The sequence below is a fragment of the Rattus norvegicus genome, chromosome 8 (genome assembly GCF_021556685.1).
Source record: "Rattus norvegicus strain SHRSP/BbbUtx chromosome 8, alternate assembly SHRSP_T2T, whole genome shotgun sequence".
Lineage (NCBI taxonomy): Eukaryota > Metazoa > Chordata > Mammalia > Rodentia > Muridae > Rattus > Rattus norvegicus.
The window spans coordinates 29,443,772-29,462,666 of record NC_141541.1 but is presented as its reverse complement, the minus strand read 5'-3'; the positions used below and the strand labels follow the sequence as shown (position 1 = coordinate 29,462,666).

Sequence of the window (18,895 nt, the reverse complement as noted above, 5' to 3'; positions counted from 1 at the left end):
ATCTATGCTTATTGACTTGAACATGTGAATCCGTGAAGCAAAAATTTTGAACCCCAATTTACAAGAAATAGAGGTTAAGGACATAACAAAGCAAGGACAAAAATGTTGTCAGTAGTTCACAGCCTCGTGGATCCAGCCATCCAGTTATCAAATGGATCAAAGTTCATGGTATTTGCACTCTAACTTGCAGCCTCCTATGTCTTTTGTGTTGATGCAAATGCTGAGTTAGTTTGATCATATGAACAAACTGTAATATAAGTCTTCATTCATACCATAAGAATGGTGTAATGAATCTTGAAAACTTGGTAGGCAACAAGATCCATTGGCTATGTGTAGCTGAAGTTCTGACTGGAGACATTTTTATGTCTCAGGCAGTCTCAGGGCTCTTCCTATGTAGAGGGATCAGGACATCATGTTACTTGTCTTGTTTGGTCTTCTTGATTTCCTTCTTCCTGTCTACAGCCAAGATCTTTAAGGTGTCCTTCTCTATCACATCTGCTTTTTACCAGTTTGTATGAAATCTATAATTTTATTCATCTGTATGAAATTATGCCAAGCCCCTTTCCCAGAGTAACATATTTCCTGCTCTCCATTCTGAGATTAATATATGCTTTAAATAAATAGGCTGATATAAAAAATAAATGCTGATATGATTATTATTTTTATTATTTCAATATAGTAAGTCCCCAAAATGCTAATGGTGGATATCAATTTTGTTTTGCCATTGGTAGTCTATGAGAACCACATGGTATTTTTATATTGTACTGTTTATCTTTAAATATACATAAAAATTCAAAACTTAGAGAACAGTACTTGGTTAAAAGTTTCTACCACATATCTTCCTCCTCTCCTTTCCTAATCTCACCTTTCTGTTGGAGTTACCAGCTACTAAATCCTGTACCCCATCCCCTGAGGCAGTGATTGAATTGATCTAAATAAGATTCTTGCTGGACTTTGGGATGCTTAGAAGGGCCTCATGAGGAACACTGATCCAGATAAATGTGTTGCTACAAGAACCAGAAACAAACAAAACACAGAAAACCTTACAGGATACTGGACATGAGGCAACAAACAGCAGTGTAATCCTTGAGGACAAAGCAAATGGAGAGAAAAATGATACCGTAGCTCACTGTTTTCAAGAGTGTTTAGACTAGTGGTTCTCAACCTTTCCAATGCTGTGACCCTCTAATACACTTCCTCATGTTGTCATGTTCTCAACCATAAATATTTTCCTTGCTAATTCATGACTGCAAATTTATAGCTGTTATGAATTATAATGGAAATATATGTTTTCCGATGGTCTTAGATGACCTCTGGGAAATGGTTGTTCAATCCCCATCATGAACCATAGGATGAGACCCACTGGTTTAGACCATGACATGGGGAGGGAAGAAGAGAAGGGAGCTTGCATGACCCTTGAGAAGCCAGAACTGACGAGTCCTGTGATAGGAGAAGTCAGAGGACAACTGAGGAAGAGGAAGAGGCAATGGATTAAGTGAAAGAAACCCAGAGATCTATAAAGAGTCTTTTTGGGGTGTTCTGGAAGTTGCTAAACACAAATATGTGAAGGAATTTCCAGAAAGTGGAAACAGAATGCTTAAAAGGATGGCAGGATCCAGGATTCACACAGGGATGTGTTCTACTCAATATGACATTGGGCAATGCTTCAGAAAATTTGTTTCATGAGTGAAGGGAAAAAATAGTCCTTGGTTAGGTACAGTCCTATCTAAGACATCTTGGAAGAAAAACTACAAACTATTTCTGACTAAAATAAGCAAATCCCACAACAATGTTTTAGATTATGTACCAGAATATGAGGCTATTCAGAGCCTGGTAAGGGTCTAAGCTGAGTCTAAATGCTAGCACAGAGAGAAAGGAAGCAGGCATGAAAGACATGAATGAATATGACTGACCATGTAGCGAACTAACTGAAAATAAAGTAGCTTATGTACTGCAGATATTATAATAAAGATAAGTAGATAGTTGACACAGTTGCATTTCATTTATGCAAAAATATGAGTGATAAAGGAAAGATCCCCGTCAAATTTTGAAAGTAAAAGCTACTGTTCACAAGGTGAACTAGTGTCTGGGTGGGATTAGGGGCAGACAGACACTGCAGATGAAAATATTTGTAAAATTGAAGACAGAGTAGCAGAAACTATCTGAAGTGAAAGAGAGCAAAGAGTCAACTTAGAAAACCAAAAGAGTTCAAAGAGGCACCATGTGTATATAATTGGAGACCCTGGAAGGTCATGGGAAAATGGGAAAAGAAATATCATGTTTCCAAATTTAACAACAATTAAACACACAATCCAAAAGGTCCAACAAGGTTGACCTCAAGAAGCAAAAAGAAACAGTGAAGTTATGTCATAATCACATGGCTGAGATCAACGACACAAGGAAGTGTTGAAGATACTAAGGGAATTAAAGACATTACGTCAGAGGACCAGGACAATGACAGACTCCTTGTGAGTAAGACAGTGTTTGAAGAACTGAGGAGAAAAGTCTGTTGGCTAGAGTTATAACAGCCACCAAAATTACTTGTTAAAAGCTAAAGAAAAATAAAGATCATTTTCCAGACACATGAAAGCCAAGGAACTCACCATCATCAACTTGGTCTGTTGATTGGTAAAGGAAGTCTTCAGGCTAAATGATTGTGCTGGGTCCCATTCTGGATATCCATGAGGAAAGGAAGACTGGCAGAAAGGCAGAGGACATGGACAGATAAAAGTTTACATAGTGGGGCTGGAGAGATGGCTCAGCAGGTAAGAGCACTGGCTGTCCTTCCAAAGAACATAGATTCAATTCCCAGCACCCACATGGCAGCTCACAACTGTCTGTAACTCCAGTTATAGGGGATCTGGTACCCTGATGAAGGTGTACAAACTGGCAAACACTAGTACACATAAAATAAAAAATAAACAGATCATTAGAAAATGTTACTTAAAAGATGGGCACAGAGCTAGACGGGGTAAATTAAACATACAAGTTTTTTTAAGTGCTGAGGATTGATAAGATTCTTCTGTAATCCTTGAAAGGTACAATATCACCTCAAGGTAGGTTGTGACAAATTAAGTATTTACTATGAATGTGGAGACATTAACTGTTAAGCTAGAAGGAGATAAAGAGGAACCATGAAGATGCAACCTTAAAGGAAAGAGGGAAAGGGCAGAGAACAGTCAAGGACAAAGAGAACAAGCAAAGGAGCAGCAGACAAAAACTGAAATGAAATCAAACCAAACCAAATGGAATGAAACAAAATGAAATCGAACCGAACCAAACCAAACAAACCCAGCCCAGCCCAACCCAACCCAACCCAACTAAACCAAACCAAGTAAACAAAATAAAGCTGCAGACAAAAGAAGGTACCAACGACCAACCAGGAGTGTCACTTGCACTTATGCTAAGCACCCTCATAGAACAGTGGAAGATTTTGGGTTGGATTGGTGCTCATAGAGTACCTTAGAATATAAAGAGATGAGTTAAAAGTAAAATAATAGAAAACAAATATAACAAATTAACACTAAAAGAAGAGTGGACTAGCTGGGCATGGTGGCACGGGTGGCACAGATATCAAGTCCCAGCATGTAGGAAATGGAGGAAGGTGGTTAGGGAGTTCTAGGACATTCTAGGCTATGTGAAATCCTGCCTCAAAAAGAAAAAAAAGATAAAGAAAAAGAAGAAAAGTAGAGTAGCTGTACTAACATCAAAGTTGACTGGGATAAATTGTCACCTTTAGGGTGTTTTCTTGTATCTGTTTATACATCTAACACCAGAACGCCAGGTCTGCCTGACTGAAAAGGAAACAGACAAGTAATCAGAGTAGGAAATTTCAATGTCCTTCTCTTAGTAGTTGACTAAGTAGGCAAAAATGAAAAAGAAGTCTGAATATTTGAACAGGTCTGTTAACCAGCCTGACCCAGTTTACAGTTAGACAGCACTCCCTTCAGTAGTGACTATGCCTTCTACGTAAGTGACAGACAAGTGCTGTGAAGAGGTTTGTACTATAAAACAAGGCTCAATAAGGTCAAACACACCCGCGTCCTATGAATCCTGTCTTGGACTACAAAGAACTGTATGAGAGAGCATGAAGAAGTCTTGAAACATGCCTAAACATTTGTAAACTACATAGCAGGTGTCAGTAAGGGAAATATCAAGATGACTGCGGAATGCTTTGGACTGAAGGAGAAAGAAAACACTGAGATGCTGCTAAATCACTCCTGAGTAGTATATAGCCTTCCTTTAGAAATGAAGAAATGTCTGAAGGCAATGACCCCCCATCTTCAATCTCAAAAAAGAAAAAAAAACTAGGCAAAGAAGAACAAATCAGATTCAAAGTCATAGGGAAAAAAACCAGTGGAAAACAAGGGGAGAAAAACAGTGAGACATTAATGCAGAGCTTAATAAAACTGACAATCCTCTAGTCAAACTGACCAGGAAGAAAACACAATCCCCCTAATTAATTGTGATGGGACAACATCACTGTATAGTCTGAGTAATCTATCATCTCCTGGAATGGGACTCTTTATGAAGCATGGCCCAAATCAGGTTGGTCTGAGGCATGTTTATGGGGAATTGTCTTTAATTGAGATGCAAAGATCTTTTCATCTTTAAGTTGCTTTTGTCGGAGTATTTTACTACAGCAAAAAATAAGAAGACCAGGAGTAATAAAGGAATGGTATTGTCTAGTACAACAATCAGCACACTTACAGTTTCAACAATTTAAATGACATATATACATTTTTGAGGGAAGAAAAAAACGATCAATTGTCACTCAAGAACAAAGAGGTAATTTGATAGCTGTAAATTTGTAATTGACATTTCCATAAAGGCTAAGGTGCTCCCCATGACTAATATGAAATATGTGAAGAGTATACACTAGCAAAAATATCCAAGCACTTCCAGAGATCAGAATTGAAAGGATATGTGATGTTAGTTTTAACGATCAACTCGACAGGACCTACAATAGCTTAGGATAACCTTCTGATCATGCTTGTGGGGGAATTATCTTGACTGCATTAACTGCAAACTCATCCACTGTGGGTGACACCATTCACTAGCTGGGGTCCTGGACTGTGTAAGTGGAGTAGCCTGTATGCATTCCCCTCTCATTTCTGATTGTGACTACAATATGACCTGCTTTCCCAGACTCAAGCTGTCTTTACTTTCCTGACATGGTTTACTCTTGAACTATGAGCGAAAATAAAGTCTCCCCTCACCCCCGGAGGGTGCTTTGGTAAGGGTATTTTATCACAGCAGCAGGAAAAGAAACCAGGAATACTTTAAAAAATGAAGCCACAAGGACATCATTACCTTAACAATAAGACTGAAGGAAGATATTACAAAATAGAAAATTAGATCCTAATACGCCCTTTTGAATATACATGGGAAAATTCTTAGGATAATTCTAAGAGATTGAGTTCAACAAGAGGATGCTAACATGTCCAATTAGAGGTTCCTCAGAAACACAAAGTTAGCTTGACATTAGACCCTCCACCAACAAAAACAAAAACAAAAACCCACTAAGAGAAATTATTTGATTATCTTACTAGACAAAGAAAAATCAAAACCAAAACCAAAACAAAATCTATTCTGAGTTTTAAAAATCCTCTCAGCAACATGGGATGAGAAGGGACCAATGACCGAGTCTTGTGAAGGATGTCTACCAAATCACGGGAGGTCATATTGTCCACCGAGTGGAAGAGCTTAGTAAGTGGTTCTGACGGCTACTATTCAGTACTGCACAGGTAATTACAAACAGTAAACTGTGGGAAATTAAAATAACAGTTGTGACAAACAGAAGCAAACAATTGAAATTACTTCGGGTCATAGAATAATCACAAACTGCAAATCTTTAAAAGAGCCATTGGGGCAAACAGTAATGTCAGCCAAAAAAATCTACCAGATACGAGATCAGCATGCGAAAGAAAATTACATTTGTATCTAATATAAATGAACAATTAGAAATGGAAATTAGAAAGCACTTAGTAGAATATGAAATGTTTTGGGATAAATATGGTTAGATAGGTTAGGTTTTTATATTTAAATCTATTGAACTTTAGTGCCAAATAAATGAAAGAACATATTGTACACGGATTGAAAAAGACTCAACATTATAAATGTCAATTCCCCATAAATTGATGTACATCTTAGATACCATCCTGATTAAAGTTTCAGTAAGCTTGAAAAAGAAATTATTAAATTTATATGGAAATAAATGAGCTACAATACCCAATACAATTTTGAAAAAGAAAAATAAAGTTGGGATACTGGTAAAAACTAATTTCAAGATTTTCACAGAGGGACAGCAGTTAGGAAGTGGTAGCTCCCATGTGAAGAACTGCAAATAGAGATTAAGAAAACAGCAGAACTCTCAGAAGTGGGCCCTTCCCCACTGTCTGTTGGGAATTGTCCCAGGTATGTAACCTTTTGGAACCCCAGACACTGTTAATTAGATAGTATTTTTCACAAGTATTGATACATCTCTATGAAATGTCAAATGTTACATTTCGAATAGTAGCTAGGACATTGGGTTTATTATTTTCGTTTGTTCAGTATGCAATTGGGTGACTGGCTTCTCCTTTCTCATACCCTCATACCGCACAATTAAAAATATTCGTTTTCTTTGTCTCTTTGGTTAGTCATTTGGTACTGTCTTTAGGTCACAGCTATTTTTTTTGAAAGAGGTATTTGCACTCCTAGAAGACCACGTATCTGTTTCAAGAGGACCTTGATTTCTTAATGGCTGCCTATGTTCCTGGCACAGCTTCTCTGTGGTCTTTAGTTTTGGCACAACAATTTACTACATTTATTATCCACACCGTCAACGTCCATGTAGCCAATGCTCTTCACATCTGTGCCATTAGTGAATGCAGTCACTTTATTACTGATATAATGAACTTTCCCCAATATTTTGTCATATCCTGATCCAGTACATTTGGATCAATTCATAACTTGTTTTGAATCATCATCTGCTGAAGTTAATAAGATGCATTGCCACCCTATAGTATTTTTGCTCAATTAAATTCCATATTCCTGAGACCGTATTTCACTGCCCTGTCCTTCCTTTTATGTTTAGTTGTATTTAGTTGCTCTCAGGCATCTGAACTCATGTCCCAGAAGTCTCTGCACAGCCAGTGAACATACAAGGTTCGAATGTTATCTTTCCCTTTGCCTGAGAAAACAGACCTGTGAGTTCCCCGTAAATCCCTCTCTGAAGTGAACCTGTGATGTATGTGTCCCTGTGTTCTACAGGGAGAGTGTGGAGAGCCTGATCCAGAAGCATTCCTATGCCCGGTCACCCATCCGCACCTATGGAGAGGAGGATGTCCTGGGGGAGGAGAGTCAGACAACTCCGAACCGAGGTAAGGCCATGCACCATCTGGAGATGTGGAACTGCTACAGGCTAGAGCGCTTGGCAGGGGATGACAGGGGTTGATGGAGTGTCTGAACCTCTGGGAACATATGCCAACAAGTACCGTTGAGCCTTTTCAGAAGAGGTAGTCTACGGTGCTGATTCTCATGTGCTTCGTTAGTTTGCTTGACTAGCTACTCCACCTGAGGTGTTTTATTTGCTAGTGACAGAACATTAGAGCCTTTGAATCAGGTTAGTGGCGGGCTCTTCTGTGACTAATGGCCAAAGAGACACCAACCACACTTTGGGTCAATTTCATGCTACTTTTGAATCCCAGCTTTATTATTTGAAAACTAAAGCTATTTTATTAGGATCAGTTCAAAATGAAGAACACTTTTAAAAAGATTGTCATGACCAAAGACCATCACTGGCCCTCATAGTTGAAGCGAAAACTAAACAGAGGGCTTGGGGGATGGCTCAGTCTCTTGTAATTTCCTATATTTGGGGATGCAAAGGGAGGCAAATCTCTGGGCTCACTGACTTCCCAGCCTGTCCCTACTGGTGAACTCCAGAATAACGAGAGGCTATATTTTAAAAGTGGCGTCTAAGGTTGTTCAGTACACACAACAAATGTGAGTATATTCACCCAGAACACCAAAGAATTGAGCAAAGTTTCTCTGGGCAGAAAGCTCAGAGAGAAGCCTCAGCACATAGGAAGCAAGAATAGAGAGAAGAGGGAGACAGGGAGGCCAGTGGTGACCCACCACAGGGCTTTGGATGTTCACACGAGGAGAGAATCTCCTTCCTTCCTTGCTACCTTCCTTCCTCCCTCCCTCCCTCCCTCCCCACCCCCCCCCCCCGCCTCTCTGCCTAAAATAACAAATGACATTATTAGGGAAAGCACAGGACATTCTTTATAGCTCACTGAAAGGAAGCCATGATTACTTGGAAAATTCAGCCAGCATTCCCTCCTGTTTCAACTTCTGAATGCTGATGAAGAAGAATTTCTTGTTTATTGTTCTCATGATGGCTTTGGGAAAAGGTGGCTTTGCAGAGACACGACCAGCTTTCTTTAGAGAGGTGCTGCTAATATTTGGAGTTCTTGAGGCAATGAGACCATATCCTCAGGCAAAGTGTCACTGCTCAGCCACTTTGGAGTATGTAGGCCGTGACATCAGTTGAATATTTTTCTGTTTAGTAAATTCTTCCTTCTATGTTGGGAGTAAATGAAGTCTTCTCATCTAGAAAGATGAATCTACCTTCTAATCAATCTGCTGTCGGTGTATCTTTTTGAATTGCTAATATAGAGTTTTTAAAAAAGATTAATAGTTTTACCAAATATTTGAGAATTTCTTTAGAATGTAGTATATTGTGATCTCATTCACCAGCCCTCTCCAAATACTTCTCAGATTTAGCCACCCAGCTTTGAGTTCTTTTCCTTTTTTTATATTTTATCTATAATATTTACAATATTTGTATTATTTATATTATTATGATATATACATATCATATGTATATACTCATATGTATATGAGTGTTTTGCCTGTGTAAATGCATGTGCACCATGTGTATGCCTGGTGTCTGTCAAGGTCAGAAGAGGGCGTCAGGCTCCCATAGAATGGGGTTATGGATGGTTGTGAACAGCCGTATGGGTGCTGGGGTATGAACCTGCTTCCCCTGGAAAAGTAACAGTGTTCTCCACTGCAGGGTCACCTCTCCAACCCCTTCTTTAAAGGAAAAAGTTCAATTTGCATTGCCTTACTACTCTTGGGTCTGGGGCATTAGCAACTTTTCAAAATATGCTCTTAAGCATGGTGTGGTGCCATATTCCTTTAATGTCAGCACTGGGGAGGCAAAGGCAGGCAGGATCTCTGTGAGTGTGAGGCCAGCCTGCTCTGCATAGTGGGTTCCAGGACAGCCAGAACTACATAGTGACAGCCTGCCTCAGAACAACAGCAGCAACAACTACAACAAAAGACAACCAACCGATTGTCCGTTCTTCATCAGTATACTGAAGTAGCGACTTGAATCTAATGAGTGTTTTTCTTCCAGGGTCAGCCTTTACAACATCTGACAATTTGTCTCTCAGTTCCTGGGTATCATCGTCTTCCAGTTTTCCTGGATTTCAGCATCCACAGCCCCTGACTGCTCTTGGCACCAGTACGGCATCCATAGCAACACCAATTCCTCACCCTATCCAGGGTTCTCTGCCACCCTACAGCCGCCTGGGAATGCCTCTGACGCCATCTGCAATTGCCAGCTCCATGCAGGGAAGTGGCCCCACGTTCCCTTCATTCCACATGCCTAGATACCACCACTACTTCCAACAGGGGCCCTATGCTGCCATCCAGGGACTTCGCCACTCTTCTGCAGTGATGACACCATTTGTATGATTCTTCTGAGAGTGGGGGAAGCTAGATACAGAGTGTGCAAACGGCTATGAAAATACAGGAGAGGGATGGGTGGGTGGGAAGTGGGGTATTGGAGCAGGGACTCTCCAGAAAAACACAGGACTTATAAAAGAGGAGAGCTGGACTCACAAAATAAAACTACCGGTAAGGGAGTGCACCGTGGGCCAGGATTCACTTGTGGTTGGATCCAGGAGAGAATCAGTGTGAAGTTTAGCCAACAAACTCCTACAACTAATAGGATATCAGTTTGCCCAGAAAGCTTAATAATCCCACTGGTTAAAAGTTCTGTTGATGCAGTCCTGTATAAAATCCACGTGTAGAGGTTTCTTTCTGCTTTCAACAAGTTCAAAGCATCGTCCAGAAGGCAATACCATGTAACGCATTGACACGAAAGTCCATTTCTCCCAGGAGAAAATGGAAGCCAGTAGCTATGTTTGTAGTGCTATAGTTTAGGCATGTTTAGTTTCCTTTGTGTCATTTACTACAGAAGGGGAAAAGTTGGTGCTAGTACATCCTGTGGCGTGAACGAATACGTGGGAACGCCTTTACCAAATCCCTGCCACATCCACGGGCCATGACTCCATAAACTCTGTCTTCAGTTCCTCCTTTTTCCTAATAATTCTTTTTCTCACACCAACCCTGCAGTTATGTAGTGAAAACCCTCCATCTGCCATTTTAAAGCAAGAGGCTCTGTCATCATCAAAGAGGTTGGCTTTCAAGGGCTGCATTAGTAAATAGGGATAGCCACTGGGGACCTGTCCAGAGCCCATGTGATGGCTGAGACTCTCTCTCACACGATCAAAATCTGGTGTCTCTCTTCTGTGGGGAATTTCTCTGCCATGGGAACCAAAGTCCTCTTCGTTTTCACCCCAGCGTCAGGAGGCCTTTTGCATATTAAAACACACTGGGCCAATTCTGATTTTTTTTTTTATATAAATCTGCTTTACTGTTGCTTCCACTATTGTCTGGGATTTGCCAGTGGCCATTCTCCATGTGCATGGCTCACCACGCTCTCGTGTGTGCTGATGGGTATGAATATGCCCTGTAGCTGATTCCTCCTGTCTGACTGTATTACATTTACAGACTTCTTTCCATCTTCCCCGGTCCCTAATAAGAAGCTGCATGTTTACTCAATGACTCCCTGACAGAAACACTAACAAGCAGGAGCTTCTTCCGGTTTTCGCTATTTTCTTAAGCTTTCCTTCGATGCGTAAGCCAGAGCTTATGTTTTCCTTCTATATAGCCACCGCATTATTTTCGAGCAACATGTATCTTAGCATTTACAGTCAGGGTAGTGCATCTGGTTTGGCAGTAGTACATTTCCCTAATAGATTAGATTTATTAAGTCATTAGGCTTTCAGCTTTGAAGACAGTGTATTCCACCTGTAGGATGTGACCAGCTTGCTTCATGTAGGTCCTCTGAACTTTGTTTTATATGTAGCTTTTACTCCTCTCTGCTCTTACTTCAAAAGTATTGAGTGTGTCCAATCAGAGATATGGGAAATAGCTCTCCTGACAGTAGAAGTGTATTTAGGCATAAATGCAATATATTTGCCACACCACTCTGAAGTTTGATTTGGTACCTTTAATGTTACGCTTCCCAGACCACGTCTAGTCTATGAAACGAGGCACCATACGCAGCCTGAGTGTGGGATGCTGGTTTTAGATTTTGCACTTGATATTCTCCACCGAAAGTCCATAGTTTACTTACAAAGAAGCATGAACTGTTAACAGAACTATTTTAAACTCTTATGTCAGACACCCAGCTTTTTGTGTGTCTTGTAGTAGTCTCCACAAGTCATTGGTTTCCAGACAGATGTGCATTTCTCTTAAAAACCCATTGCAAGTGATGTTTAAAATAAATGCCCATGGAGCTAGGGTAGGGTATTGATATTTAATAATTGGTCTCTCACAAAAGAACCTTGGAATAAAGTGTTGCCATTTAAAGCAGAAAAACCCAAGGCAGGATTGTACAGAGTGCCCCTCATGTCTCCCCTGGTTTATGTTGAGATTCTAAACACATGCCTGTGTTTTCTTTTCAGTGAGGATGAAAAGATTGTTTTAATATTGCTTTTAGAGTTTCTCAAACCGGTGTGCCTCACAGTAGCTTTTTTTTTAATTGCTGTTCATCTGATCTTTTGCTGGCATCTCCTGACCTTTTAATTTTGCTTGTAATTAGGCAGCATGAGGACGAGACTCACTGAAATGCATGATAGACAGCAAGGCGGGCTCTTGAACACGTTCCCCCTAAAAGGCTTCGCTGGGTGTTTGTTTCCCCTGTTGGTATTACGTAAACCAGACAGAAATCTCCCAAGAGAAACAGCAACATGTGAGTGCCTGGCACTTGAGCCTGGGGCCACCTGTGCCTTTCTGATTTATCCTGTCAACTTTTATTAAGCCTTGGGGAGTTTATCACTTAAAATCCCCAAGTTTGTTCCACCGAAATTGATGGTAATAATTAGATATTAATTGATAAATCCAATCAAATAATAATGACGAAGATTTATAATACATTTGAAACTGTTCAGAGCTCCCTCCTTATGGATATTATGTTGTGAGAAAGAATGGTCGAATGGAGTTATTGAAGAGGCCTGGCCAGGCTTGCTTTACTGAGCTCTAAGGGATGTGCTCATAACTTCACGCTCTGGTTTTAAAAGATCCCTCGATAATTCCAAGTTGAGGTGTGAACCATCCCACCCTGTTCCTGTCCTTAGCGGTTCTTGTGGAAGTACTTCCAGTTGTGTGTGACAGATCAACAGTTGTCAGGTAGCATTGTCTAACTCAGTGACTTTCTGCTCCATCGATGGCACTGCCAGCTTGTAACACTGGCGTCCTACCTAGAAAGTTATGAGCATTTATGTGGGGGCTACAAGAAGGCTCTCCATACAGGTTCATCATTTAGCAGAGCTGCACCGACTTTGGGGCATTCTAAGTGCTTACCTCCCCAGCCACTGGGGATAACTGTCTGCCTCTTTGCTTCTCCAGATACAACAGCATTGTCTCCCCACCCCCCAACCGGAAAAATAAAACAAAGCAAAAGGAAAATGAATCCTTTCCAAACTCAAGAAATGTTCTCAGTAGTGAAACCTCTTGTCTCACACTGCCTATGAGCACTTCGGGGAGATGTTAGGATATTTATCCTATTTCTTGACTTGAGATGAACTTTTCAAGCTACATTGCCTATGTAAGGGGCAATTAGGTTGAGAAAAATAACTAAATATATGTTAACAAATAAAGTGGATGGCGGACTTCTCACCCCACTAGCTAGGTGGGTGAGCTTAGTGGTCACTAATGAGCCGGCTAAGATAATGTGTTTAAATTCATGTTCTTATTCTGCATTTTACCGAGTAAGAAAAGCTACGTCCATTATTAACTGGGCAGGGAGCTGATAGTTATTGCAAACAGAACAATACTCTGACAAAGCAGCCGACAAAAGATAGAATATTTGATTTGTTCCTCCATAGAGTTACTGAGGGAAGGATGGGTTTTGTATACATTTTCATATTGTTTTAGAATGACAGACATTGCTATAAACACCAAAGGTAAGGTTACACACTTTTAACATTTTAAGGAAGTGTACAAGCCCCTTTAACACAGCTTACTATTCTGTAGCTGTTATAAAACACCAAACACCTTTCATCTGCAAGCTTAATCGTACAAAGGCACATTTATAAGTATTCAATGTGTTAATAATCCACAAGTATTTACTAGCTTTCTTTATCTGCCTCTCTCTCTCTCCCTAATATAATTTCAATCTCTTAACCCTTTAAGAAAGCATCCTGCAAGGAAAATAGTGGTGTGTGTGTGTGTGTGTGTGTGTATGTGTGAGTGTGTGTGTGAGTGTGTGTATGTGTGAGTGTGTGTGTGAGTGTGTGTATGTGTGTGTGAGTATATGTGTATGTGTATGTGTGTGTGAGTACATGTGTATGTGTATGTGTGTGTGTGTGTGAGTGTGTGTGTGTGTGTGTGTAAAATACTGAATCTGGACAAAAGATACAATTTGTTGTATTTTACTTTACTCTGGCGCAAAGACATTGTATTTAGTTGCTTTAAAACTTTTTTCCTCAAAAATCTGAAAAGGTTCTTTTAGTTGCTAACGTATGAGATTGTGTAACACCTGCTTAGTAGGCCCTGTCACAGTTTCCCTGTTTGCTGTGTCTTCATTTGATTAACAATTTGCGTGGAAAAGTCACTGTAATGCAGTGTGCGGGGTGGGGGAAGGGCGTGGGAAATGTTTTATGAGAAAAAATTATAAGCCTAATGCTATGAAGTAACATTTACTGAAGTTCTGTTTAAGTGCAATATATTTATTTCTGCCAGAAATGTATTATCGACCCTATGTAATATTTGATGCACCACATCTTATTTGTAAACAGCTAAAATTATATATTATCCCAAATTGTACAGAAGCAAACTGCGTGATATATTTTTTGTTGTTAAGAATGGTGTGATATAAATGGTGTGATATATATATATATATACGTATATATATATACACATATTTATATGTACTCTATATACACACACACTTACACTTTTTATTTTCTATACTCTGAGACTTGGTGTCTGTGAACTTTTACCAGGTTTTTCCTCAACTGATAAAAAGAGGAGGATTAGATGACTTCATTGTAGCCCACCTAGCCATTCCCAGATACTGTTCTGGGTTATGATGCAATGCTGAGGGGTTGTTCCTTAAGGAAGACTGTCCCCACACCATGCCTTTCTCCTTTCCTAGTGTTCAGCTCTCTTCACTCACTTATTCCACTCAAGGGACCTTCAGGGATACATGACTTTATGTTTCCCATATCAACTGACTGCGAACTTGGATCTATGTATCGTAAGAACTCCTGCCTTATCTAAGCCATGAGCCATGGTATACGTAGTGATATTACAGCTGACCAAAGTAGGACTAGCCAAATTCAAGGTCTTAGTCATCATGCACACAACAGGTCTTCAGAATACATGGTGTTACTATACCATTTTGGTGTATGCTGAATTCATGCTTTCAAGAATCTTATTTGGAAGAATTTCACACTTAAGAGAAATGTTATAAGTACATGAAATCTTGTATGTTCTCTATTGAAATTCACCAATCTTAGCCTAAGCTGCATTTGCCTTGTCACATGTGCACTGAGTCTTACACACTGTGGCACATGTGAACAGATGTAAACAGTGCAGACACTGCCTTCTGAAATGAGGGAGACTATGTTTAACCGATGGCCCATTTCCCAAAGTAGTTAAAAGCATATTTTTAAACAACAACAACAACAACAACAACAACATCCTAGTAGTTTTGGCAACTGAAAAAAATCTAACAATGACCTATGATCCAGATTATAATTTTGTCAATTGGCCGAGCGTATTTTCTTTCAATACAGATTTACTTCGGCATGACATGTTGCAGTCATGCAGTTCCTCAGCTTGTTTTGGTGTTTCAGGACAAAGGTATCCAATTCACCAGTGGTTCACAACTGATCTATAAGTATTCTAACCCTCTGCTGTTCCAGGTCTGATCATCAAGACCCTTTCTCTTGTTGATGGCATTTATTGATTCATTTTTAGACATTCTTCAATTCCTGCTACAATCAACTAATTCAGGTTCATCTTATACATTCTTTGTCAGTCTTTTCTAGAAGGAACCTAGGCTCTTTTTCTTGGGGAAGGGTGTTAGAAAACTAAATTTGGGTGGCAGATGTGCTCACGGTCGTATTTTTATGAAAAATTCATGTTATCCAAGATATCAATTCACAACTTCGAACAATCAGTTTAGTACAATTCTACTCAAAACTCCAGCAAATGCTTTGTATCTATAAAGAAATTTACTTTAAAGTTTATATAGAAAAGGGAAAAGATACATCAAGCCACCTCGGTCTTGATGGAGTGAGTCAAAGGAGCAGCTGTGCCTCACTTGAAAACTTACCATAGACCCTCAGTAAAATAGACAATGTGACATCAGTTTCTTACAAAGCGACTAGATAAAAGACAACCGGATAGAGAGCCTTGCAGCATAGCTATTTTCTATAACTAATCAAGAAGCAAACACAATTTAGGGGAGAGCAACCTTTCAGCGCTGTCCTGCAAACGGAATAATGTTCATTTACAGAACAGTGATTTTAGACACACACCCCTCATATATACAAAAGGTAAATCAAAATGCTGTCTATAAACATAAAATACAAAGTTATAAAGCTTTCATAGATTAATAGGAGAGAAAAATCCAGGTGTGTTTTAGGTCTGCTTCTACTGTGGTAAAACAGCATGAGCAGAAGCAACTCGAGGGGGAAATGGTTTATTTCATCGTATAGTTCATAGTCCACCATCTAGGGAACTCAGGGCAGGAATCTGCAGGCAAGAACTGCAAAGCCATAGAAGGGTGCTGCTTGCTGGCTTGCTCCCCATGGCTTACTCAGCCTGCTTTCTTATAGCACCCAGAACCACCAGCCTAGGGATAGCTCCCTCCACAATGGGCTGAGCCCTCCTCCATCATTCACGAATCAGGAAAAGATAACACAGGCTTGTCCATGGGGCATTCTGGTGGAGTTACTTCTCAACAGAGACTCCCTCTTTCCAATTGACTCCATGTTGGCATGAAATAGCCTGCACATGAGGCAACCTTGCTATTTTGTTTTTGTTTGTTTTAATGTTTTATAATTCAACACCAAAAGTGCGATTCATTAACCCAGTAAAGTAATCCAAGGGACAATGTTGAAATGAAAATTCCTTGTGCACAGCAGGTGCTCAATGGGTAAAGCACTTGCTGTGTGAAGTTTGGGGATTGGATTTCGCATCTTCTGCTCCCATGAAAATGTTGGTCTCATTATAGGCATGACATCACCTGTAATCCAACCCTCAAGAGGCAGAGGTAAGATCTAGCAAGCAAGCCGGCAGCTAGATTAGCCAAACCAGAGAGCTCTGAGTTCAAACGAGAGACCCCACCTCAATATGTGAGATGGAGGGTAGGACAAGGACACCTTCCATTCTCCTCCCACATGCATGTGTACCACATACACATGCATCTTACACATACACCTCCATGCATACACATACAAACACACACATGTGCATCAGACACATGTGCAGGCAAAAATTTAAAAACGTTATTAATAGACAATATTATAAGAATGAAAATGGCTGGCACAAACTGGGACTAAATTTTTTTTTAAAATACAAATTGATTAAGGGTTTTCATTCATAATACAGAAGGCATTTTTAAATGCAACTGAAATAGGCAAATAAGGGCAAACACCCATTTTCTAAGAAGACACTGAGATGGACAATAAGCATGTGGAAAGTTATACAGCATTACATGTGGTTGGTGAATTATACATTAAGAAAACAAGTAGCAGATCCCAGCCCGCAGCAGCTCTCTGCTCCCAGACCCGGTGAGAGAGAGACCCAACCGCCTGGTCAGGTGGGCACTCCTGAGGCTGCAGAGCGGAAGAGACCACCAACACTGCTCACCCCTGCCCACATCCCTGGCCCAAGAGGAAACTGTATAAGGCCTCTGGGCTCCCGTGGGGGAGGGCCCAGGAGCGGCAGGACCCCTGCCTGAGACACCGCCGGAACCTGAAAGAAACAGACCGGATAAACAGTTCTCTGCACCCAAATCCCATGGGAGGGAGAGCTAAACCTTCAGAGAGGCAGACAAGCCTGGGACCAGAAGAGACTGCTCCCTGCACACACATCTCGGACGCCAGAGGAAAAAGCCAAAGACCATCTGGAACCCTGGAGCACTGAAGCTCCCGGAAGGGGCGGCACAGGTCTTCCTGGTTGCTGCCGCTGCAGAGAGCCCCTGGGCAGCACCCCATGAGCGAACTTGAGCCTCGGGACCACAGGTAAGACAAACTTTTCTGCTGCAAGAAAGCTGCCTGGTGAACTCAAGACACAGGCCCACAGGAACAGCTGAAGACCTGTAGAGAGGAAAAACTACACGCCTGAAAGCAGAACACTCTGTCCCCATAACTGACTGAAAGAGAGAAAAACAGGTCTACAGCACTCCTGACACACAGGCTTATAGGACAGTCTAGCCACTGTCAGAAATAGCAGAACAAAGTAACACTAGAGATAATCTGATGGCGAGAGGCAAGTGCAGGAACCCAAGCAACAGAAACCAAGACTACATGCCATCATCGGAGCCCAATTCTCCCACCAAAACAAACATGGAATATCCAAACACACCAGAAAAGCAAGATCTAGTTTCAAAATCATATTTGATCATGATGCTGGAGGACTTCAAGAAAGACATGAACACACTTAGGGAAACACAGGAAAACATTAATAAACAAGTAGAAGCCTACAGAGAGGAATCGCAAAAATCCCTGAAAGAATTCCAGGAAAACACAATCAAACAGTTGAAGGAATTAAAAATGGAAATAGAAGCAATCAAGAAAGAACACATGGAAACAACCCTGGATATAGAAAACCAAAAGAAGAGACAAGGAGCTGTAGATACAATCTTCACCAACAGAATACAAGAGATGGAAGAGAGAATCTCAGGAGCAGAAGATTCCATAGAAATCATTGACTCAACTGTCAAAGATAATGTAAAGCGGAAAAAGCTACTGGTCCAAAACATACAGGAAATCCAGGACTCAATGAGAAGATCAAACTTAAGGATAATAGGTATAGAAGAGAGTGAAGACACCCAGCTCAAAAGACCAGTAAATATCTTCAACAAAATCATAGAAGAAAACTTCCCTAACCTAAAAAAAGAGATACCCATAGACATACAAGAAGCCTACAGAACTCCAAATAGATTGGACCAGAAAAGAAACACCTCCCGTCACATAATTGTCAAAACACCAAACGCACAAAATAAAGAAAGAATATTAAAAGCAGTAAGGGAAAAAGGTCAAGTAACATATAAAGGGAGACCTATCAGAATCACACCAGACTTCTCGCCAGAAACTATGAAGGCCAGAAGATCCTGGACTGATGTCATACAGACCCTAAGAGAACACAAATGCCATCCCAGGTTACTGTATCCAGCAAAACTCTCAATTAACATTGATGGAGAAACCAAGATATTCCATGACAAAACCAAATTTACACAATCTCTTTCTACAAATCCAGCACTACAAAGGATAATAAATGGTAAAGCCCAACATAAGGAGGCAAGCTATACCCTAGA

At 40.4% G+C, this 18,895-nt stretch overlaps 1 protein-coding gene across 1 annotated transcript in view; it reads left to right on the top strand.

The window, feature by feature from the left end:
• Positions 1-14,174, top strand: part of Tbx20 (T-box transcription factor 20) — a 58,485-nt gene extending 44,311 nt beyond the window's left edge. Inside the window, 2 exon segments of the mRNA NM_001401090.1 lie at positions 7,255-7,364; positions 9,407-14,174. Coding sequence (NP_001388019.1) covers positions 7,255-7,364; positions 9,407-9,747 — 451 coding nt within the window. The 3' untranslated portion in view covers positions 9,748-14,174.
• Positions 14,175-18,895: the final 4,721 nt, after the last annotated feature.